This window comes from Chaetomium strumarium (assembly GCF_033439665.1).
Source record: "Chaetomium strumarium strain CBS 333.67 chromosome Unknown B0T15scaffold_1, whole genome shotgun sequence".
Lineage (NCBI taxonomy): Eukaryota > Fungi > Ascomycota > Sordariomycetes > Sordariales > Chaetomiaceae > Chaetomium > Chaetomium strumarium.
Window position 1 is genome coordinate 3,019,932 of NW_026944429.1, and position 23,311 is coordinate 3,043,242.

Below are 23,311 nucleotides of genomic sequence, written 5' to 3' on the forward strand. Positions count from 1 at the left end.
GGGGCGGACGAATATTACAGCAGATGGGTAAAATACCAGCTCCGCCACTTTCGGTTTTCATTATCAATACATGTACCTTGAGTAAGATATTCAGGTTGTATCCAAATTTCACAGTGGAAATCATGGCATACTTCCACTTCAGCTGGCTGCCCGGAACAAAGGTTCGTTACTATTAGCTGTCTGGCCGAATGGAATATAACACAGTCCAAGAGGGCCAACAGCTCTGTATGAGTATTGGCATATCGATGAGGCTATCTGTACGAAATTTGCACACTTTCTGACCTCATCTACCAGTTGTAAATCATCTTCTACTAGGTTCCAGGTTGTTATCAAGTGACAAAAGCCCGACTGCTAGCATTAGGGTTAGGGTAGATGACTGAGAAATTCATGAGATCCACAGATCTGATAGCCTGGCTAGTGATACGGCCAATTAGTACAGTAGACACCCTGTTTGAGTTCCAGTTGGACCATAACTATGAGCAGGTAACATCAGCAACCGGTTGATGGAGCAGAGGAAATCGCAACGGAAGAACCCCGGAATTGCCGGCCCCGTATCCCCACTCGGCGTCGAGCCGATCGGCCCCGCCCTCGTAGAGCCGATCTCGGTGCCGACCGGAAAGAAGATCGGTGATGCTACGTCCACTGGGCGTAAGCCACATGCTTCCATGTTTGAAGTTTCGGTAGGACAAAGCCGTGGCTGCGTGCATATCCCCGTATGCCACTCCTTAGGGAATAGTTCAGTTATGACCTATTCACCTAGTACTCTGAGAGCTATAATCTGGAAGACAATACGCTGATGAACTAAACATAGATTATGTACTTTAGGAGTCAGGAATGATGCGCTTGTCTCTGCCAGACAAGTGACAAGCCAAGCCCATGGGCTATGAAGGCCATAAATGTCAAGCAAACTCAACAGTGTCAAAGTGTCAAAGACCAGATCATTACTCACCGGGTTGCGAATAAGGTCACCGACGTGAACCTCCGAGCATCAACGTGAAGATGACAATTTCCGGTATTCGTATGCAGTAGGCACCCTCTGACCCTTGGCCACGTGTAGCGCGAAGACAGGAGGTTAGATGTCATCGTACATACCTACAGCTCCTGGGAGAGCCCGATCGCCTGTAAGGCTGTAAATGCATCGCAGGGCACTCAGGCACTCTATTTCCACAGGTCCGGTTGGTTCAAGCGGAAACAACCTGAAGTGCAGTAAGTCGGTTATACAGATACACAGTATTGCACTCTGAATTGCAGACCGCTAAGGTTAGAAATCTTGCCCGGCCAAACAGGATCGGTGCCCAGCGGTGCCAGGCATTGCATGTGGAGGTACTGGTGTTTATTGTTTATACCGGTTGCGGGAGGTTTCAGAGTCGATACCCACCAGTGACGCCACTTTACAAACCTCCCCTGCTCCAGGACCCCTTGCGGAGCTTAATGGACGGTGTAGTACGTACTGTGTAGGTATGCATGGCTTGCAGAGCCAAGAAATGGAAACTGTGCGCGGGCTGCCGGACCAAGTTGGGTTGGACGAGGAAGTTTTTGTTCTGTCAGGCGATCATCTGCCCTGTTAGACCGTCGGTGAGTTAGCAGATGCAATTCCGGAGCAAATTCTCTACGCCAGCATCCTGGGGTTGCTATTCGGCGTTCGACTTTTTTAAGGAGAGAAGAATCGGCTCAGCCAGCCCTGAACGAGTCTCTCTACGGGTTGATAAGGAGGGGTAGCGGGGTGATAAGCGCGGGGTGAGGTGAGGGGCATACTGCAGACTTCTTCTGGAAGCCGAGATCAAACAAGGAAATCGATCAGGCACTGATGACTAAAAAAGGTCAGACTACGGGGCCATGTGGAAGCCACGACTTAGGTACAGACAAGGATGAGCTGGCATCGGCCATGACCAGTTCATCCCAGCCTTGGGCTCGTTCAGACTTTTTGCGGTCTGTTTCATTTCACTGCTGGCAACGATGTGCTCACCTCAAACACCGAGGCTTGCCAAGCGTTGGGTTTTCGAGCAATCCAGGCACAGCTGATAGAACAACCGGAAGGCGTGTCACTCTCCACAGCATCAAGCCGCAAGGCACCGAATATGCATATCCCTTCTTGCACAGTACAGCTCTATGTCTGTAGACCGTGGTCGGCCAACGCACGCAGGCTATCTCGATATGGCTTCCAAGAGTCAAGACCCGGTATTGCGGAGTTCTGAGTGTGCTTGAAACTGTTGTGTTATCAGCTTTGTGCGTCAGCTCGGATGACGGGCATAGCCCTGCTGCGGAATGCCACAGCAATCTGCTCCACGAAGGTTAATTTTCCGGCATGCTGGTCCGCCGTTGGAGGCTTGTTGGGGTACCCATGACTCCAATGGCAGCCACAAAGTTACAACGGCGAGCGGAGCCCTAGGGTTGGTTCGAACTCCTTCACCGACATGCCTCTCACGTGGGCCGCCTCGACTCCGGACCTGGTCTCCATAACTGCCAAGTCGAAGCTCTTCAAACTTGACAAACTCGGCTTCGCTACGCGGGTCTACCCTCACCGCTGGGTTGGGGGTGGAAAGGCAGATTGGACGGCAATGCTGAGACAGCACCGAAAAGTCAGCATACTGACTGTAGTAGCAAGACGCTAGGGCGATGATGGGGGGCCGTGGAGTGCTTGTTAGTGAAACCCTCAAGATGGCCAGAGACATCAACTAGGCATTGCCGTCTTTGGCTGCCTCGAGTCGCGAGGTGCGGACTTGCCGAGTTGCTGAAGAGGGTGTCTCTATGGCTTCCTTCAGAATGAAAAGCCTGTACCCGAAGACCAATTGTGAGGCAGCAGACTCATTTGTCCGGAGCCCCTGCTTGCAGCCCCTTCCTGACTACTAGGTACCCGGCCATGCAGCGACATATCGGCTTCCGGTAGCCCGTCATTGCCTTGATGCTCTGACCACCCCTGCCCTACCCTCGACTTACCGTCGACCGAGCCTCGACCAGCCCTGCCGCCGGCGCAAATCATGTCTTGCGACAAGTCGTCTGCAGATCGTGAACGCGAGGGGTTTTGCTGCTTCTAAAACCCGCTTCCGGCTCCACCGGCTTGGGCTAGGCTTAATGGGCGTCTTCACCTCTTCGAACACGCTGCCCGAGTGCCAGTGCCCTGGCTGGGTATAAAGGAAGACACGCAAGTGGTGGCACTGGTTGTTCTCTCCCCGTCCTCTTGGTGCCCGACCAGCACTTCGAACACATCAGTCAAACATGCGCTGGCACAAGCCCCTTCTCGAAAAGTGTCGAAACTCTCCCAGACCACCAGGGCCTTAAGAAAGCCGTGAGCCACATATCTGCCGCCCTCTCTTCCCCCCCACATCAAAGACGGCAAAGCAAGTCTGTAGTCTCTTCCTTCATTGACCCCCAAAACACCCCGGCGACTCCTCAATCAACATGACGTCTTCATCACGCAAGTCACGCCTATTAAGTCATGTCATGTACACCAATGCCGTCTACTGGCCCAATTACAGAGTCTACAACGGGGACACACCCGGCCAACTCAACTACGGATGTATCAACCGCGTCTACTACGCCTACGCCAACGTGACGGCGGACGGGGGGTATTTGTACGTCCACTGAGGATCTTCCCCCACCCGTCATTGCCCTGACTGATGCATGTGTCTAGCTCAGTGACGAGTGGGCCGATGCCAGAGCGCCGTGTGACGGCGTTCAGGGTGCGCTGGGCTCCCTGATGCACCTCAAGCAAAGGTATCCTCACTTGCAGGTTGTGCTTTCTATCGGCGGCAGCGGGTCGGCCGAAACACTCCCCATCGTGGCGTCGAACGCTGTCCTTCGGGACAATCTTGGTCGCTCGGCCCGTGGCCTAGTCGAAGCATCAGGACTCGACGGCATCGACAGTACGTCTTTGCCCCCCTCTCCCCTCCCGCGTGCTTTCATCCAGATTAACGGAAGCTCAGTTGTGTGGGAATACCCGTGCACGCCGCAGCAGGGAAATGACTTCCTCGCTCTGGTGGCAGCGATGCGCATTCACCTCCCGGACGACCGCTATCTGGTCACGGCCGCTCTCCCAGCCGCAAAGGCCGTCCTCCAGAATATCGACCTCCGGCAAACAGTCGAGTACCTGGACACGATCAACCTCAACGCATACGACTTCTTCGGGCACTGGACCCACAAGAGCGGCCACCACGCACAGCTCTACTCGGTGCACGGCAAGGACGAGCCGTCCGGTGCCTCGGCCGTGCAGTACCTCATGTCGTCGGGCGTGCCGGGCAAGAAGATCCTGCTGGGGATCCCGCTCTTCGGGCGCAGCTTCCTGCACGTCACGGGGCCGGGCCACAAGAACCGAGGCGCGGGCGGAGACGACGGCAGCGGCTCGTTTGAGTACAACCAGCTGCCCCGGAAGGGCACCAAAGAGCAGGTCGACAAGCGGGCCGTGGCAGCGCAGTGCGTTGGTGGCGATGGTGGCTTCGTCACGTACGACAACCCGGACACGGTCAGGACGAAGGCTGCCTTTTGCAAGCAGAAGGGGCTTGGGGTATGTCTCCATATACGCTACAACTATCATCACCTCTTTTTTTCCTTTTTTTTTCTTTTTTCTTTTTTCTTTTTCTTTTTTCTTTTTTTTTTATTTTTTTTTATGGTTGAACCGTCCCCGGAATATGCTGACCATTGGCACAGGGCCTATTCTACTCAAGTGCGCCGTCGGATGTGAAAGATACTAAGAGGAGCCTCATCACGACAGGGTTCAAGACACTGCACAGCTCCTGATACCTGACTGGCATTTTTATTTTCTTTTCTTTTTTTTTTTCTTTTCTTTTATTTCTTTTCCTTTTTTTCTGTGGGGGGGGGGGGGCGTTCTTTCCATTCTTCCCCATGATTCAGGGGTTCGAACTTGGGCAGGCATGGCGGCTATTCTGCTTGTTTGCCTTACTACCCTGTACAACATCTTCCGGATGGACAATTGGGGTCGGACATGCAAACATGGGACAGGGGCGGACGGGCATGACGGAATGAACTAACGACAGCAATGATGTGTTTTGATAGATGGTACCAAAATGGGTTAAGGATGGATTTATAGAAGTACCTGTTTTATCCCTTTTTTTTCCTTTCTGGGTTGTTTTCCGGCTTCGAGTAGATGGTAGCACAGAGCAAGGGTGCATGTCAGGCACAATGGTACGGCTTCGTTTGACAGGAAAATGGAGATGGCTGGAGTTTACTTTAGACAGGCGGCAGGGCGAGGGTTGGGGAAAACACGGAGTAGACCTTGCTTGGGCTTCAACTAAACTTCATCCTAAACAGATCTCCCCTGATCCCTTCCGACGACGTGTCCCTCTCCTACATGAGTCCCTGACCAAAGCGCATCCGGAGTAGTTTCCCACGGAGTCCCGCTGACCGCCCCGGCAAGCGTGGCCGAGAGTTGGTGGGTGCCCAAGTAGCACAGATCTGTCTTGACCTTTTTTATCTGATTCAGTTTCAGTTTTCTATAATTACCGGGTGACGACATTCGCTTCGCTGCCTTAGGCGGCGGAAGTGAAGCAAGGCAGCGCGGGCTAAGATGTGTTAGTAGTGTGGTATGTACGTGCAGGGCTGCTCGAGAGTGTGGGAGTGTGACATTGAGTCGAGAAGCAAGACCGGGTGTGGGAAAATGCCACGTCGATGCATGATTGCCCAGGGACATGTGATGGAAATCGTTGTGTGACGTGATGATTTTTCCATGTTGTTTCCGGTTAGGCAGATCGTCAGGTACTAGGGCGAAAAAGATGGATGGGCTGAAGTTGGTAAGGAGGTAGAGGTGGAAAAGAAAGGCGCAAGGGGGAGAAAGGGAGGGGGGAGGGGTGGCCGGAGTTGGGGTTGGGCCGGAATGCACCCGGAAAGCAGACCCCAGATCGAGTAGGCGATCTTCCCGGTCCCAGCTGGACGGAATGTCTCGGCTGCCACCCTTGGTTTTGTATGCAGTGTAGCCTTTGGCATCGGATCGACACAATTGAAGTTGACGAGGGCGGAAGGGCAGGGAGGCTCAAATAATCAACAAGGCACTGGTACTCCGATACACCACAGCCACTGCGTAACCCCAACCTGTCAACGGAGAGCCCAATGACCCAATGATGGAAGGGTGCCTGTCATGCAGCAGCCGGTGTGAGTTGGCCTACCCTATCTCGGAAAGCTCGTGGTCTGGGAGGGATGTAATTGTATTCGTACTGTGCATACAATGTCCGCGAAATAAGGAGGCAGAAGGAATACCCGAGTGTGAATGTAAACAAAGGTACAATCCTGACATACATACGAATATAGCGCTACCTAAGTACCAGGTAAGGTACTGTACTACATACAATAACCCCCTTAATCCGTTTCTACCAATGACTCAGGTTAGGGTTTGTGTTATCGCCGTATCTCGGCTCCGAGTCTGCGTTCCTTGTGACGTAAGTTACAGATTCGATGTCCTTCCCATCCCCTGTAAGGAACTGAACTGAAGTCAAAGGACCTGGCGCCCCCTCACACCCCGCAGCAGTTACGGTTATATGTTTATGCTAGGCTCTCCGGCGTTCGAAGGAGATACGAATAGGTCGTGTCTAATAAGCGTGCATGTATTTAAATGATAGTCTAGCTTCTCTGCTTTATATCACAGCCAAGTTCCTGGAGACATCAATCCACAGCATTACCGCTTTTTTTTTTTTTTTTGACCACAGCCCACCATGACCGACACCTCCCGCTACCTGGTCTGCAACACCTGCGGCACGCAGCACCCCACCGCGGACCGCACCGCTCTCACGAGATGCTTCATCTGCGATGATCCCCGCCAATACACACCCCCGTCAGGGCAGAGCTTCACCACGCTCGCCGACCTGCGCTCCTCCTCGGCGGGCGAGGACCAACGCCAACGGCACAACGAATTCCTACCCCTGATCCAAGACGACCCGCGTTTTACTTGCATCGTCACCAAGCCCGCATTCGCCATCGGGCAGCGCGCCATCTTGATCCGCACGCCCAGGGGCAACGTGCTCTGGGACTGTGTCAGCTACATTGACGATGACACCGTGGCCCGGGTCAGCAACGAGATGGGCGGGATCCAGGCGATGGTGATCTCGCATCCGCATTTCTACAGCACGCATCTCGAGTGGGCCGAGCGCTTTGGCTGCCCCGTGTACCTCGCAAGGGAGGACCGGGGATGGCTGGCAAGGAGGGACGAGCAGAGGCAGGTTTTCCTGGACGGCGTCGAGACGAGGGTAGAGATCAACGGGGAGGATACGGGCGTGAGGGTGGTTAAATTGGGAGGGCATTTCCCGGGGAGTTGTGAGTTTTTCTTTCTTTTTTCTTTTTCTTTTTGGCGGCCCCTTCTCCTCCGTGTTACGGGCTAGGTGGTTTCCCGGCTGATGCCACGGGCACTCTACCGTACCTAGTGGTCTTGCTCTATGACGGGCACCTGTTTACGGCTGATACGCTGATGATGACGCCTGCCGGGCGGGCGAACTGGGCTGTGGATGCGCTGGGCAACCCAAGGGAGCGGCCCCAGGGGATCAATACCTTCAGTTTCCTGTGGAGCATCCCCAACATGATACCGCTGAGCGCCGACGAGATCGCGCGCATGTGGGGGATCCTGAGGAACTACGATTTCAAAAGCGCTCACGGTCTGTTTATGGGAGCGGATATTGCGGACGAGAACATCAAGGCGCGGGTGCTGGAAAGCATGCAGATCCAGGTCAGGGCGATGGGGCATGCGGGACACGCCTTGATGAGAGAGACGCTGTAAAAAAAAAGGGGGGGGGGGGGGGGGGGGGGGGGGGAGAAATGAAATGAAGTGAGTGAGTAGTCGTGACAGCGCCGGCGACCTGAGTACCTGGTACCTTATTTACCCCCATTCCAGTCTAAGCACATACATATGTACAATATAATACAAATACTCCAAAATACAGTAAGGTACCTAATCCAAAACCATCCATCTTCGTTCGAAGTGTATATATCTTCCCAGCCGCTATGACAACACAAAGCCGATCTCATCCCGGTTATCGTCGACCACCCGCGCCCATTCCAGCAGGAGGCGGAACAAATACACTTCCCTGTCCTCCCTCCGCAGGGCCTTTTCCGCCCAGCGCTTGCCCTCCTCGGCGATCCACCTCCCGTCTTCTTGCCGGGCCGCCATCTCCACCTCGCGGCCGTTCATCCTGCGGCCGTACTTCTTCGGGAGGCCGACAAAGTACGTCAGGGTGCTGTGCAGTGCGTGGAAGCGCAGGTCGACGGGCACGAAGTGCACCCACGGCATCAGCCGCTCGCTGTACCACTCGGCGAAGATGGACGCGTGGAAGGGGACGCTGCTCGACCGGAGCGTGCGCAGGAACTCGCGCGGCGGCCCGCTGTCCGTGTCGACGACCATGACGTACTGGTGCCGTAGCGGGTCCACATAGTCGGGCTTTTGGGGGAACATGTTGTTGCCGGCATGGTCACAGTTCCTGCCGCCCGCACCGGCATCCTTGTCCTTGTCCTTGTCCGCTGCCTTGCACGCGCTGTAGCTGGCGAAGGCGACGTCCAGGGCCAGGAGATCGTTGAGCTGGCCCGTTGGCACCTGCTCGTACGCCCACCCTTTCCTGCTGGGCAGCAAGAGCGTGGTCCTCTCGGAGCGTGCGGGTGCGCTAAGCAGATGGACGAGCCGCTCCCGGTGACCGCCGCGCACCAGCTCGTGGCTGGATCGGAGGCGGTCGACCTTGCCGCGCCAGAACAGCTTCTTCGATTTCATGTCGAAGGCCTGCTGCGTGCCGGGCTCGGCGGGCTCCATGATGTGCCTCAGCGGGAGGAGGATATCGCGGTAGCTGTCGGTCTTGGCCCGGCTGAAGACGGGGAGCAGCTCCTGCAGCGGCCGCAGCTCCGGCGGGGTCATGTAGAAGCCGTGCTGGCGAAGCAGGTCCGACTGGTGACATATCTCTTGCGCCAGCGTCCAGTTCGTCAGAAACTGGCCCTGCGACTGCGGCTTGGCGCAGCTGCTGCAGAGGTCCCGGATGTCCCAGTGCGTGGCCGCGCGCGCCTTGGTTCCCGGCGGGCAGGTCAGCGCCGTCATCTCGCGCAGTTCCTTCACCGGCGTGAATGTCTTTTGCGCCAGCAGCTTGTCGAGGACGGCCGGTTGGGCGGCGGGCATCTCGTCGAGAGCGGGAGCGAGCCGCGGCAGCAGCTTGCTTGCACGTTTTCGCTGCGCCGCTTTCGTGGTCCGCACGACATCCGCCCACGGCGCAAGCACCCGCGGCCGCTCGTCGAGGTTGATGGCCAGCTCCATGTCGGGAAGGTGGTCCACAAACCCCCCGACAAGGTCGACCAGATCGTCCATGACCGGCTTGTACGGGTTTGCCGGCGGGAGATTGTGCTGCGCCTTGCGGCCTTTGATCTGGAGCATCGCCATGTCGGGCTCCGCGGCGGCGCGACGGACATCCTCTCTGATTTTGGACGGCGGCATCCCCCAGAACGGCAGGAGATCGTTCTCCATCTGCGGGAAGTGATCCAGGATGGCTGAGCGGCGGTCTTTGGCGAAACCATACCAGATGTCGAAGCCTGGGGGCGGGTCTCTCCCGCCGTGGCGCTCTCTGTATTCTTGGACGGCGACGGGCAGCGAGCTGCTGACGGCCGCGTGGCGCAGCCAGCGGTCCGCCTCGATCCTTGCCTCGTAGATGACCTTGGACAGCGGGTGATTGCTACCGACGGGTTTGAGCGCCTTGACCGGGGTGTAGATTGCCGCCACGACGGTGAGGAGGACAAGAAGGAAGACAACAAAGGCGCGGTGCAGGCAGACGACGGACCGGATGTTGTTCGCATAGACAAAGAATGAGAAGCCAACGCAAAGGAACAGCAGCGCAAAGTACGTGACAGCGGGCGAGGTGTTCTCCCAGGTTCCCGACAGCACCGTCTTCTGGACCGCCAGCAAGAGTCCTAGGAGGAAAGTGAGGATGCCCGCGAGCGAGAGAGGGCTTCCGTCCGCTGTGAGGAGGCTGCCGGCAACGAGGAACACCGAGAAGACCAGACCATCGACGACGACATCGAAGATATACAGCGGATCGGGCCCCCCAAGATGAATGGTGGCTGGCCTGGTGGAGAAGCCGAAGCGGGAAGTCCAGTTGAGCAGCCCGACGGCCAGCGACGAGACCGAGAGAATGCCGCTCAGAGTTCGCAGCCGGCTTTTGGTGGTCCTTGGCCAGGCAAGAATACGCCACAACATGATGGCGATGGCTGCGTCGAGGATGGCGCCAGTCCATTGCAAGAAGATGACAAGGGCGCTCCGGTCGTGGCTTGCGCAGAGGAACGTCGACCTGATCTCTTGCGACGATGCGAGATAAGCACCGACTGTGAGCAGCACCACTGCGATGGATAGCGACGCCTTGGAGTCGGTGAACCACCCGCCCACTGCCTCATAGAGCGTCGTCCCCGGATCGTCCGGGTCTTTCTCCTCACCGCCATCGCCACCGCCGGCTCTCGGCCGCATCCTGCGCCCTGGCAGGAGCTCGTAGAGAAGCATCAACAGAGGCAGAAACGCCTGTAAATATATATTAGCATCTCGAACAGAGAACATGAAGCCCTGAACAGTCTTCACCTCGATTCCCGCTTTCGAACACTGCAGGTCAAACGTCACACGGTAGAAAATCTCAAGGCGAGAAACAAGGCAGATGATCAAGCCCGGCAGGAAGTATCGCCGTGGCTTCTTGGGCTGGTTGGGCCGCGTGACCTTCAACGGCCCCAGCTCGTCGTCTGCTGGCGGTTAGTAATGGAGCGCTGAAGGTCTCTCTGATACAATACCTTACTCACCAAATCTTCCATTATTGCCCGGAAGCCATACGGCACAAAAGCTAGCAAGATAGGATGACAAGGCTGCGATGACGAGGACAAGAAAAGATGAGAGCCGTGGTTGTTCTTGTATATTCCCATGCTACCGTCAGCTGGAGTTTCGGCAAAAACAGGTCATGCAGGGACGTCCCCAAGGTATTATACCTATGATTTGATGGTCTTCCAGGTTGTGAGTGAGCCACAAAAAGGAGGCGACGGCACTAGCTGAAGTTAGCAGCGAACTGACACCGAATGCTGCGACACCTCGAGATAATGTCCAGGTTTGCTCGAACGAGTCCTTCACTTACCACAGCGCCGTCAGCTGGTTCGCCATGCTTCAGCAGCCTTCAGGGGCGTCAGGGGCGTGAGGAGCTTTGTTGATGCCGAGGGCTTCCCCGGTCTGCCGCGCAATGCGGGCCTCATCAAACTTCTGATTCCGAATGCGCGGGCTGCGGGAGAATCGGCGTAATAAGTCCAACCCGTGAATTGGCAGGGTTATTATAGAAGTCCTCGAGGTCCGGATATCCATCCCAAGGTGCTCCTGTTGGATTCGGCCTGGAATCCTTGAATGCAGCGCAATCTGTAACGACAGGAACCCTGTCGCCGATTGGTACTAAATTACAGAAGCTCGTACCCTGGGAGCCGGGGTGAGCCCCTAACTTTCATTTTGGCGTAACATTACCTGTTTTGTAAGCAATACGCTGCTCTTGCCGTAAGTTCCTACACCTGGCAGTGTACAATACGTTAGTTACCCGTGCCACTGCTACGAGCCCACGACGCGTCATTCCGAGAAGTTGTCGGACTCAGCAGTCAGCACCCGTCACGGTCTCTCCACATGGAAGTTGGACATTCGAAACGCTGTTTCATGTGACGATCGGGACGCTCAGACGAACGAAAGAACAGCACTGTGCGCTCATTTGTCCTTTTTTTTCCTTTCTCCTTTGGCTGTTATTAGTATCTCACTACCCTCCATGGACACCTAACGACGCCAACGAAATGACCTCGCTAATGGCCGGCCCCTCAACGCCGGGCCTGCACCTCGTCTACATTCCCGCCGTTTGTCTTCTCATCTTCTTCCAGGGCTACTACTCGCAATATCTCTTCAGCCACGACCCGGAACTCGCCCCGGGGCCCCTAACTCGCCGACAAACTGTCAGCTTCAACGTCCTCCTCGCCATCCTCTGGTGGACCTACTACCTCGCCTGCACCGTCGATCCAGGGCGGTACCTGATCCCGCGCCGTCCTACCTCCTCCTCCTCCTCCACCACCTGTGACTCCAGCGCTGAATTCGACCTCGACCCCAAAACCACACTGAATCCGACCCGCCGCTGGTGCAAGAAATGCCGCCGCCCAAAGCCCCTCCGCGCCCACCACTGCCGCCACTGCGGCCGCTGCATCCCCAAGATGGACCACCACTGCCCGTGGACAGGCAATTGCGTGTCGATGCAGACCTTCCCCTACTTCCTGCGCTTCCTGCTGTACACCAACATGGCCTTGCTCTATCTGGCCCGTCTGATCTGGCAGCGTGCAGGCGCCATCTGGGCGTCGCGCCACCTGCCCGCGTACCTGGGCCCGTCGGTGGGGAGCCTGATCGGGCTGACGGTGCTGGCGCTCGTGAACGCGGGCACCGTGCTGGCGCTGGGGATACTGCTCTACACCACGGTCAAGGGCTGGGTGTTCAACTGCACCATGATTGAGGAGTGGGAAATAGAGCGGCACGAGGCCGTCCTGGCGAGGCTGGATGAGGACCACCGGCGCGGCAGCGATGGGTATTTCTGGGGGGACGATGATGAGCCGTTGCGGGAGCGGCTCGAGAGGATCGAGTTCCCCTACGACGTGGGCGTGTTCGCCAACATGGCGCAGGCGATGGGCACGCGGAACGTGCTGCGCTGGTTTCTGCCTGTTTTCGGAGGCGGGCCGCGCATCAACAACGAGACGCCTGGCAAGGGAGCCGGATGGGAGTGGGAGGAGAACGGGTTCAACGATCTGCCTGGCCTCTGGCCGCCGCCTGATCCGGAGAAGATGCGGCAGGCGAAGAGGGGAGGTTGGCCTGGGGCGATGCAGCAGCCGGAAGGACGGCTCGATGAGTATCAGACGCCTGAGGAAGTGAAGGCGGCTTTTGCGAGGCGGCAACAGGAGGACTTTCTGAGAAGGAGGCGAGTCCACGCACGGCAGGCACAGCAGAGGCCCGGGATTATCGCAGAGCTTGAAGAAGTGGACGAACTGCCTGGTACGGCCGAGGGCAACGGGAGCAGGAATTACGAGCGGGCTGGTAAGCCCCTGTGGACCAACTCCGATGGCGACCGCTTGTGGGATTATGGCGTAGATGAGGAGGTCGAAGAGGAAATCGTACCTACGCGCGTTGATGACGACGACGACGTGCCTCTGGCCGAGCTCATCCGGAAGAGAAGGGTTTTGACTAGGGAGGAGGATGGCTGAGCTGCCCCTTCCGCTAGGAAACAAGGCGAGCGACACCACTGACGAAATTGAGCACCTGTGCGTCTCGATGGGTTGGGGCCGGCGTACACCGAGCCAGATCCTCGCATACATCAAGTCTCACAAAACACCATCTAGGTACATACCACTCGAATTGTGTGAGACACTGCTTTCTCTGTCACTAGATGTCCCACATCAAAGACTCGCAGATCGGGAAAAAGACTTCCTCTCATAAAGCACCTCGTGATTCAACAAACACTCGCAGCAGGAGGGGCTGCGTACCTAGCTACCAGTCATCATCGTCATCCTTCTTCGCCATGGCGTTCTTCCTCGCCAACAGCGCATCGGCCAAACTCCCGGCTAAACTCGGTGTTGGAGTGCTACTCCTGCTACTGTCCGACCCGTTCAAGCTCATGCCCGAATCGCGAGCCTGCAGTGCTGCCGGCTTCTTGCCCGCTGCTGGGCGCTTGGCCGGAGGCTGTGGCGCTGCCGGCTTCGCCCTAGCAGCTGAACCGTTCGCCGCCGGCGGAGGCGGCGGTGGCCGCGGTGCCGCAACCGGCGGTGGAGCCGCTTCTTGTTCCTCCACGTACGCCGCCGGAACCCAGGCCTGACTTGCGCCGTTCTTTGCGAGCCACCAGCCTGACACACAGATTGGTCAGCGTGAGAAACCAAGGGTCCATAGTGCTTGGCGTCTGAACTTACCGTTGTTCTCCTTCTGGACAATTTCAATCAGCTGGCCCGCTTTGACCGACAGCTCATTGTCTCTTTGGCCAGCGAAGTCGTACAGCACCTTAGCCATGATTTTCGGCTTCGCAGCGGGCGGTGCAGGGGGCGGGGGCGGAGGTGCGCGAACGGCAGATGAGTTAGATTTCTGTCGGGTGTGCGACGGGATGCTGGCGGATGTTGCCGCCGCCGGTTGGGGTTGTGGCACCGGCCTCGAGGAAGCCGCGGTGCTAGTTGCTGATGGCCGAGGCTGCGACGTGCGGTTGACAGGAACCCGAGATGGCCTGCCGCCCGGTCCACCAGGCTTGATGAGCTTACCCCGGGTGATCGGTCTTGGAGGAACTGGTTTACCCTTGGGCGTGGGTCGGGAGACAGAATTCGGCGGCTCCCCTGGCTGCGTATGCACAGCGCCGCTCTTGTAGAAATCGTGCGGAGTGGGCGAGTCCTTCAGCACCTTCACTGCTTGCATCTTGCCTGGCTTCTTCGCGTACTCGATGGTGTCGCCAATTCTCAAGTCGAACCCGCCAGGCATCACTCTCTTCATCTGAGTGAACATCTCCGTCTTCAACACGCAGTTGAGCAGAGGATCTGCCTCTTGCTGTGACCCCACGCCCAGAGAGAACCAATCATCTCGGCAGGTGGATGTGCCGATGAACTTGATGGCCCCTAGGGGAATTGAGCGCTCAATCATGATCTGAACCTGGTGATTCTGACCCATCACCTGCGCCACAATGTAAAACTTGCTGTTGGTGACGACCAGAATTCTAGGACTAGGCTTGCTTGACCGGCCAAACTTCGCCTCCAGGACCTCGCCGCGGCAGGAGAAGACGGCTTTTTCGTTGCTTCCAAGTTGGATGGCATTCCGTACCTGCGCCCCGGGGCCAGTGCTTGCGTTGAGGCCGAGGTAATCGCCAAGGAACCGTCGAGAGCCAAGAATGCTCATCCTCCTGCGCTCCTTCCGGCCCTGTAGGACCCTATGCCCTTCGTCGCGAAGCTGTAGGTATTCGGCACCGACGCGCTTCTTCCTCCAGAAACGCTGGATCCGCGTGGCGGCTTCTGCCCTGTATGCCAGGTACGCTCGCCACATCCGTTGGATCCGCGTGGCCATGTTATGCCAGTACCGGTCCCGCATGTGCTCGAGGGCGAATAGTGTCTCGGGCGACTTGATGAACGCCTTGGTGACGCCGAGCTGCCATTCTTCCTGGGGAATGCTGGTGTCCTTGAGGATCTGCTTGACAGCCGCTTCATAGGATCCTTGCCACGTGTACTCGCCGGCGTACGAAGTAGCGGGCGAGAGCAAGAAGAACCGATCGACAAACTTCTCGAAGGATTGGCGGTAGGCGAAACCAGCGCGCCGGATACGCACGTTCTCTTGAAGACCCAGGTACTTGATCTGATGAAGCACGTTTGGGACATTGTACTCGGTCGGCGATTTGTTCTCGTTGGGCTTGATGGTCCGGATGTAGGAAGGCTGGCATTTCATCAGTGTATCAACCAGTGCGTTCGCCGAGGCTCTTATCCTGTCGCCTGCCGACGGAGGTTGCTTCCGGTTATCCTGATCCACCTGGTTGGGGAAGAGGGTGTGGATGAACTTGTTCTGGCTGGCCTGGAAGAGGTTAAGGAGCCCCTTCAGGAGCAGATCCTTGTTCTTGTCCGTGATGCCGTCGACTGTATACGAGACGTCGCCGGCATAGTGCTTGATGATGAAGCTCCCTTGCCGCGGGGTCAGGTGAGGGTTCGACATGCCGTTGATGCTCTGCATGAAGGTCCGGTCGCAGGCGGAAGGGTCAGCATGCGCAGTCTTGGTGGCATCCTTCATCGCTGAGAAGATTCCCGGCGGCCGAATCGACTCGATCAGGTCGCACACGATCTTGTTGTCAAAGTAGGAGATAGGGGTCCACTTGATCTGTTCCCGCGCGTACTCTTCCTGCTCCGCTTTCAGAGTCAACTGGATGAAGATCTGCTGAAGCTTCTCGTTGACATAGTTGATGCACAGCTGCTCAAAGCTGTTCTTCTCGAAGATCTCGAATCCGTAAATATCAAGAATGCCGATCGAGTTCGCAGTCGCCTGCCGCGCCCTCAAAGACTGGTTTATCCGCTCCACGATCCAGTCGAACAGGTTGTTGTAGATGGCCTTTGCCAAGGCGTCTCGAGTTGCCGTCGCTTGCGCAACGTTGGCCGGAGACTCGATCACCTCCCCGTTCCTCGGTGTCAGAATACGAATCGTGATGGCATGGATAAGCTGGGCCGGGTCGACTTCGAGGAGATACGCCAAGAAGTCGACGACTGATTGGTCTGACACGGCCGCGTACCCGCTGTCGTCCTCCCGAAACACGAGGTTGCCCGTCCAGAGGATGGCCGCAAGCATTCGGAAGATGTTGTCCTGCTCTGCTTGTGAGAGGCCAATCACCTTCATGGCGTTCAGCGTGTCCTGGAACTCGGCCAGATCGTCAATCCCGTCGACATTGAAACACTTAGATTTGCTGGTATATAAGTACGTCTCGGGCTTCTGCACTCCGAAGGTCTCCCGGTACTGCTGTGACGCTCCTTTGGTAAACTGGTAAAAGATATGAAAGTTACGCTCGTTGGCAATCTGCCCAACCACGCGCGTCTTCTCCAGCAGATAGTTTGTGATGTCGGCGCCAACAGGCTCGCCCTGGGCATTGAAGTGAATCTGCAGATACTTGCCGAAACGCGACGAATTGTTGTTCCGCAGCGTCTTCGCATTGCCAAAGGATTCGAGCAGAGGGTTGGTCGCCAGGACCATGTCCTTGATCTGCTGGATTTCTCCCGTCTCACCTCCCGAGACGTTGGCAATGTACTGCATGATGCGCTTGGCTGCCTCGGTCTTGCCGGCACCGGACTCGCCCGAGATGATAACGCACTGGTTATCCCGGTACGCCTTCATGTTGTAGTACGCAGACTCGGCAATGGCGAAAACGTGCGGCGGCATCTCCAGCCGGTTTTTCCCCCGGTAGCTGTTGAGCACCTGATCGGTGTAGATGCCGAGATCGCGAAAGGGGTTGACGGAAACCAAGACATGGCCGATGTACGTGTAGATCTCAGCGCCCTCGAACCGTTTCTTCAGGTTCTCATTAATGGCCTCATTGGAAACGGTCCTCAGCAACGTCAGGTCGGAGACACCGATCTCTTTCTTCTTTGTCGTGTCGAAGGTGGCCTTCTTGGGCTTGCTGGAGCCGCCTTGCCCGGCTCCGCCGGCAGAGCGGTCGGCCCGCGCCGCCTTGTCCTTCGCACGTCGAGTGATGCCCTACGACACAGCTGGTGTTAGCCATGTTATTTCGCGGGCGGCAGTGGTGCTAGTCAAAGGTAATGCTCACCATCGCGGGTCCGTCATGCGCGTATATGGTCAACCCAGGAAGCGCCCGCAATTACGTGATTAGTGGTATTCAAACCGTTGTCGTATATGCCGCGGTTGACCGCTTGCGAAAGATAGGGCGATGCGGCAGTATGAGACTTCGACTGCAAACCAACAGCGGCAGGTTGGTGGTCTCCAACATCTGGGGGCTCAAAAGGTTCGAGCAGGAGCGCCCCTTTCGAGGTCACGATAAGCCTTCCAGGTTAGAATCAATGGTGCCTGATTGTCTCCTGGCAAGACTGGAGCCCCTTCTGCGCAGTGACGAAAGGCCGCCAAATGTGGTGGGGCGGCTGTATTTGGCGCTGCCTGACCTGTGGCTGGAACTGCCTTTCTTGGCCAGTGCCGTCAAAGTTTCCAGCTAATCATATCCTCCACGGCCCTGAAAGGCCCCGCCAGATCACGCGTCAACCCTGCTCAGCCACGATTGGAAGTGGATCCGATGCCGCGCAAGCCATTTCAGCTTCAAGTTCGCAAGAGGCGACACCCAATCTCGAGCCAATGTTGCGCATTCAACGCCTACCTGGTAGAGCGGCTTTTTGTAAAGTATGTAGGTGGGCATACTACCAAGTGCTGTAGGCTTTACTATTCTCTACGGTCCTTTACTATCGGCAATGCTGAGCTTCAAGGGTCCGATTCCCCCTGCAACCGCTGGCAGCGGCTCTCGCTTCTAGTAACCAAGCTGTATCATCTGGACGTCGGGACGATGGCTCAGGACGGCGAGCAAGTGTTGGAAAACCCCGCCAACAAACGGTTGACAAGCTGAAGAACAGAAGGAGGGGGGCTCTTGTGGATTTTATACCTTTGGGGGCCGGAGTTCTAAGTCGGCTTCGGCGCTTGGAACACCTAACTACTAGTAGGTACGTAAAGTACACTAGGTAGTTATGTAGTATGAGAACTTAGAAATCGTACGATTCCCCACGTGCGGCACGACCCGGATCGCTGTCGGCCAGGAGTGCCAGGATAAGAGATGAGATGGCAGATGCAGATGAAGGTGTGTAACAGACAACCTTATTATTTTTGACCAGCCTTATCTTTCAGATCACCACCCCGGCAAGCAACCACCAGACAGATCCTCACTTAAATATTCCACATACCTCGGTCGCGATATGACGGGATCGCAGCCGTGCCGTCGGCCACGCTCACCTACTACTTCATAGGCTGTCATACTTCGCGCGACCATCATCGCCGTCACGCCAGCTCAGAAAGTCAGAAACAGTAACATGTGATGTGCCCAAATCGCTCGCCAACTAAGCTATATACACATACAGCGCCAGACAATCTTCGTCACTGGCAGTTTGCGCTCCTGTTCCTCTACCATAGTTGCCGTATGCCGCACAGTTCTCGGAGCTTTACGGATAGTCCCCAACTTGTGACTTGCTCGTCTAAGAAATGGCACACGAGGTATTTGCAGTCTGAATAGAACTAGTGGTGTTGCCGCGGCGCTAAGAGTTTGATGAGCAGCTTGCCGAGACATCGCGGATAGTGAGCATTCCGGGCCTCGGTGGGATGTATCGAACCGCCATGGTAATCTCCAAAAGGCTCTCCGTATCGCTTGGGGGAATTCTCCATGGGCTACTAGGTAGCGGCAATGCGGGGGGTGTTTGTTCATCGAGCACACCCGGGCTCCGGGTCTGGTCTTTCACAGCTCAGGGGTTCTCCATTCTTCGCGCTCTAGATGAGTGACACAAAGATAACTATCCCTAATAAGGGGCAAGTAAGGGTCTTGTACACGCACGGGCAGGTGTGTAAGAACCATACAATCAGGTCCGCCTAGTAAGACACCAATTCGGCGAGCCAAAGGAGATAGGACCTGTTGCAGACGTGCAGTGGGTGTTACAGTTCACCAATATAAAGTACACTAGGTGTGCTCGCAACGTCCCAGTTTTGGAAGTTGAGCTTCACGGCACGAGAGCGGGGTTGCAACTTGGAACACGGCATGGCACCATGATATAGACTATCTCCTTATTTGGTGGCTGCAGTGGCACGATTATTCTAGATCATCGGATAGCCGAGACTTGGTAAGCAATGGGTCGAGTGTTTAGGACGGCCAAGTCAGTGAGCATTCGGCCAGCAATTTTAGATCTGGTACTTACCTGACTGTGTAAGAGGCCGATCCGGACATGCGCAGCGGGGTGCTCGCGAAAAGAGGTCCAAGCGCTATTCCACTTCGAGGCTGCAGCCACCTGGGCTTTGATGAGATCCCGGGGATCTGATTTGCTTGCACCCACCTGCACCCCGTGAGCGCCATGCCTCAAAGATGACTAGCGTCTCGGGTTCCGGGAGTTAAGCGCCAGAGGGCTTGGCGGCCAACAACATATGCTCCCATCTGATTCCGAGGTGTCTATTCTTAGTGTAGGCGCCCGCCGCCTTATCAATTGCCCATCGGGCACTTTGCTTTCCTTTCAAGCTTCCTGTCGCATGGGCTCGCTGCGATGTCTACTCTGTAGCGCCTCGACCGGACAAACTTGACAAAATCTGGTTTTGCTATCTGTTCGATTTTTTATCCGCGACTTCGGTTCTCGGGAACTACCCCTAGAAGAGCCCTGCATAGACGAAACACGGCACCAAAAAGGTCGCCTCCAACAACCCCCGGTCAAAGCGTCTCTAACACCCCTCGTCTCAACTTCTCTCTCACCAGCGGTCGCAAAGACCCGGCATGACTGATAGCGACCATTTGCCAAGCCCAGAGACCTGACACGGATCTTGCAAGCCCGAAACGACCTCCAACGTCTGATCTGCCACCTTATTCCCGCTTTCATCGAATCTCGTCGACCCGCCATCGGCTCTCCTGTCTGCCCGGTGCTGCCCGGTGCTACCCGGACCCACACACGCATCCTTGACAGCGCGAACCGCAGTACGTTCGTGGACTTCGTCGTGAAGGGACAAAAAAGAGCTGGGAAGAAAAGACTTGCCCCGGCCAGTCTGGAGGTTTCAGACTCCTCTGCGGGTTCCGGGATTTTGGCTCTACGTGGGCCTTGCAGGGTGGAGCGAGACGATTTGACAGAGGGACAACGACAGGAGAGTGGGCAAGGCTTCGCTGTCGCATCCACCCCCTCCCCCCAGTTTGCTTGTTTTTCGTCCCGTGTGCGCCTTCTGAACGAGAAAGCGTGTTGTTATATTCCCTGATCCCTGGCTCATTGGGCTCGCTGGGGCCGGTCTCTTATGACCAGGCTCCCGCCGGCCGCACATCACCTCGTTGCTTCGCTGGCCTCTCCCTCCCTTTCTCTTCCTGTCGGTCACTTACTTGGCGACGCAAAAGAATCGAGACCTCCTCAGCGAGCCTCTCGTCTTCGTCCCTTCTTTTCCGTTTCAGCTGCTGGCTCAGACTGCTCTTTCCACTTTCGTTTCTAGCAGGTCCCTAGGTTCAACCTCCTGGTTGCCGGCTTGGTTTTCACTAATATAGCGACTTGGTATTTCTAATCCATCGGAACGGACGAGAGAGTGGCTCTGAGATTGGGCCGGGACTCTTGGCAACGCATCACCACGCACCGACCGATCAATACCCGTCTATAGCCATCCTTGCTATCCGGCAACGACGCGAGCCTTGAGGACCCCGACGTCGCCCCCGTCGCAGGTCGACATTGTCATACCGTGTGGTGCCTAGTACGGGGATAGCAGGAGGAGCTGGTCGGCAAAATGGACACCCTCACGCTGCTGAAGAAGCAGTTCACGCCAACGAAGCTATTGTTCCATTTCCTGTTCTGGACTTTCCACTGGGGCATCTTCGCCTATGGATGGTACGGAGTCCCCCGGGTGAAGGCGGGCGGTGTGAAGGGGTGGTGCTGCAGATGGCTAACACGACGGGCGCAGGTGGAAGCAAGCGGCCGATATACGCCTGGCGGGCCTCAACACGCTCCAGTACTCGGTGTGGATCTCACGAGGCGCAGGGTTGGTGCTGAGCGTGGACGGGATGCTCATCTTGCTGCCGGTTTGCAGAACCATCATGCGCTTCGTCCGGCCCAAGATCAGGTTCGTGCCGCTCGACGAGAACCTGTGGATGCACCGGCAGTTAGCCTATGCGATGCTGCTGTTCACCTGCCTCCACACCGGCGCGCATTATGTCAAGTGAGTTGGCCCCGGCCACGATCGGTCAGAGCACCTACACTAACCGTGGGCAGCTTCTACAACGTCGAAAAGACCCAGATCCGCCCAGTAACGGCGGTGCAAATCCACTATGCCCAGCCCGGCGGCATTACGGGCCATGTGATGCTCCTCTGCATGCTCCTGATGTACACCACGGCCCACTACCGTATCCGGCAGCAATCGTTCGAGACGTTCTGGTACACCCACCATCTCTTCATCCCCTTCTTCCTTGCGCTGTACACCCACACGGTCGGCTGCTTCGTCCGCGACACGCCCAATGCCTTCTCGCCATTTGCCGGGGATCAGTATTGGGAGCATTGCATTGGCTACCTGGGATGGAGATGGGAGCTCTGGACGGGCGGCTTCTACCTTCTCGAGCGCTTATATCGCGAGATCCGTGCCATGCGCGAGACCAAGATCACCCGTGTCATTAGGCACCCCTATGGTAAGCAGTGCCGGCCAAGCTGCAGGAAGCTGCAGGAAGCTGCAGGAAGCTGACGCTGTCCAGATGTGGTCGAGATCCAGTTCAGCAAGCCGTCGTTCAAGTACAAGGCCGGGCAGTGGCTGTTCTTGCAGGTGCCTTCGGTTTCCAAGTATCAGTGGCATCCGTTCACAATCACCTCGTGCCCGTTCGACCCGTATGTCTCGGTCCACATTCGGCAGGTCGGCGATTTCACCAGGGCGCTGGGGGACAGAGTGGGCGCCGGTTCCGCGCAGAGCAAGCTGTACGAGGGGGTCGACCCCATGGGAATGTATGAGGTGGCACTCCAGAACGGCCAGAAAATGCCGGCCCTCCGCATCGACGGACCGTATGGTGCGCCTGCTGAGGACGTGTTCGAGAACGAGATCGCGGTGCTGATCGGGACGGGTATTGGCGTCACGCCCTGGGCTTCCATTCTCAAGAACATCTGGCACTTGCGGAACGGCCCGAACCCGCCGACTCGTCTGCGCCGTGTCGAGTTCATTTGGGTATGCAAAGACACCAGTTCGTTCGAATGGTTCCAGACCCTGCTCTCTTCTCTCGAGCAGCAGTCCAGTGAAGCAGCCCGCATCCCCGGCTCGGGAGGCGTGGAGTTCCTCAAGATCCACACATACCTGACGCAGAAGCTCGACATGGATATGACACAGAACATTGTGCTGAACAGTGTTGGCGCTGATCTGGATCCGCTTACCGAGCTGAAGTCCCGCACCAACTTCGGCCGACCAAACTTCAAGCAGCTCTTCACCAGCATGCGCGACGGCATTCTTGACCGGACCTATCTCAACGGTCTGGAGGGCAACATGAGGACCACGGTCGGTGTCTACTTCTGCGGTCCCTCAGCAGCCGGTAAGTAGTATATCCACACTTGGAGGCATACCTCTATGATGCTAACGTACAACTAGCCCGTGATATCAAGAGAGCTGCCAAGGCCGCCACCGTCCGTGAGGTTCGCTTCCGCTTCTGGAAGGAACACTTCTAGTTGTACAGTCCGGTCCTCAAAATTACTACCGGGTATCTACCCTGTGTGGCACCATTACAGTCGACGAAGGTACCACCAGTCCGGGGTTTGGGTCATTCAACAAACAGCCAGGACAACACAAGCCGCTTGCCCCTCTGTTCCTTGCGCCATGTCCCTAGGCTGGGTAGAGAACCGCACCGTCGCGGTTGTATTGCGTCCCACGGAGAAGAGAGAGCTGACGAAACGGTCTGTACCTCTTTTTCTCGCGGGCGAAGCGAAATGAAGCTGTGCTGCGCGAGACTCAGCCGGCCGAATCCCCTGCCGAAGAGGCGAAACTTTTGGGATGATGCATGCATGGGAGGCGGAGGCCCGTTTTCTATTCCCCTGTTATATTTGGATATACCATTTGGAGTATATATACTCTGACTACTACATACGCGCATCTCATGTGCAATATACCAAGACACCAAGATACGGAGTGCCCTGCTCCGAG

At 56.6% G+C, this 23,311-nt stretch overlaps 6 protein-coding genes across 6 annotated transcripts; 4 read left to right on the top strand and 2 right to left on the bottom strand.

Moving 5' to 3' along the window:
* Positions 1 to 3,399: 3,399 nt before the first annotated feature.
* B0T15DRAFT_564319 (glycoside hydrolase family 18 protein) lies at positions 3,400 to 5,222 on the top strand (the record flags this gene model as incomplete). Its single annotated transcript, XM_062870638.1, has 4 exons — positions 3,400 to 3,576; positions 3,632 to 3,863; positions 3,924 to 4,501; positions 4,645 to 5,222. The coding sequence occupies 4 exons, from the start codon at positions 3,400 to 3,402 to the stop codon at positions 4,732 to 4,734; spliced, it is 1,077 nt and encodes a 358-aa protein (XP_062726037.1). The 3' UTR covers positions 4,735 to 5,222.
* Positions 5,223 to 6,621: 1,399 nt separating this feature from the next.
* B0T15DRAFT_498405 (beta-lactamase-like protein) lies at positions 6,622 to 7,714 on the top strand (the record flags this gene model as incomplete). Its single annotated transcript, XM_062867314.1, has 2 exons — positions 6,622 to 7,257; positions 7,365 to 7,714. Exons 1-2 carry the CDS (start codon positions 6,660 to 6,662, stop codon positions 7,712 to 7,714), a joined length of 948 nt encoding a protein of 315 aa, XP_062726038.1. The 5' UTR covers positions 6,622 to 6,659.
* Positions 7,715 to 7,763: 49 nt separating this feature from the next.
* On the bottom strand, positions 7,764 to 11,361 carry B0T15DRAFT_407192 (glycosyltransferase family 90 protein). Its single transcript, XM_062865322.1, has 5 exons — positions 11,070 to 11,361; positions 10,927 to 10,982; positions 10,744 to 10,848; positions 10,532 to 10,686; positions 7,764 to 10,474 (listed from the first exon to the last, which is right to left on the bottom strand). Exons 1-5 carry the CDS (start codon positions 11,093 to 11,095, stop codon positions 7,937 to 7,939), a joined length of 2,880 nt encoding a protein of 959 aa, XP_062726039.1. The 5' UTR covers positions 11,096 to 11,361; the 3' UTR covers positions 7,764 to 7,936.
* A 186-nt stretch (positions 11,362 to 11,547) lies between these two features.
* Positions 11,548 to 13,283, top strand: B0T15DRAFT_31163 (DHHC palmitoyltransferase-domain-containing protein). The gene has a single exon (XM_062863935.1). It carries the CDS (start codon positions 11,758 to 11,760, stop codon positions 13,198 to 13,200), a length of 1,443 nt encoding a protein of 480 aa, XP_062726040.1. The 5' UTR covers positions 11,548 to 11,757; the 3' UTR covers positions 13,201 to 13,283.
* B0T15DRAFT_31162 (P-loop containing nucleoside triphosphate hydrolase protein) lies at positions 13,284 to 17,546 on the bottom strand. The gene is made up of 4 exons (XM_062863934.1): positions 17,259 to 17,546; positions 13,900 to 17,188; positions 13,480 to 13,836; positions 13,284 to 13,363 (listed from the first exon to the last, which is right to left on the bottom strand). The coding sequence occupies exons 1-3, from the start codon at positions 17,259 to 17,261 to the stop codon at positions 13,484 to 13,486; spliced, it is 3,645 nt and encodes a 1,214-aa protein (XP_062726041.1). The 5' UTR covers positions 17,262 to 17,546; the 3' UTR covers positions 13,284 to 13,363; positions 13,480 to 13,483.
* A 3,244-nt stretch (positions 17,547 to 20,790) lies between these two features.
* On the top strand, positions 20,791 to 22,885 carry B0T15DRAFT_31197 (FAD-binding domain-containing protein). Its single transcript, XM_062863938.1, has 5 exons — positions 20,791 to 21,033; positions 21,107 to 21,361; positions 21,415 to 21,824; positions 21,888 to 22,706; positions 22,763 to 22,885. The coding sequence occupies exons 1-5, from the start codon at positions 20,933 to 20,935 to the stop codon at positions 22,837 to 22,839; spliced, it is 1,662 nt and encodes a 553-aa protein (XP_062726042.1). The 5' UTR covers positions 20,791 to 20,932; the 3' UTR covers positions 22,840 to 22,885.
* Positions 22,886 to 23,311: the final 426 nt, after the last annotated feature.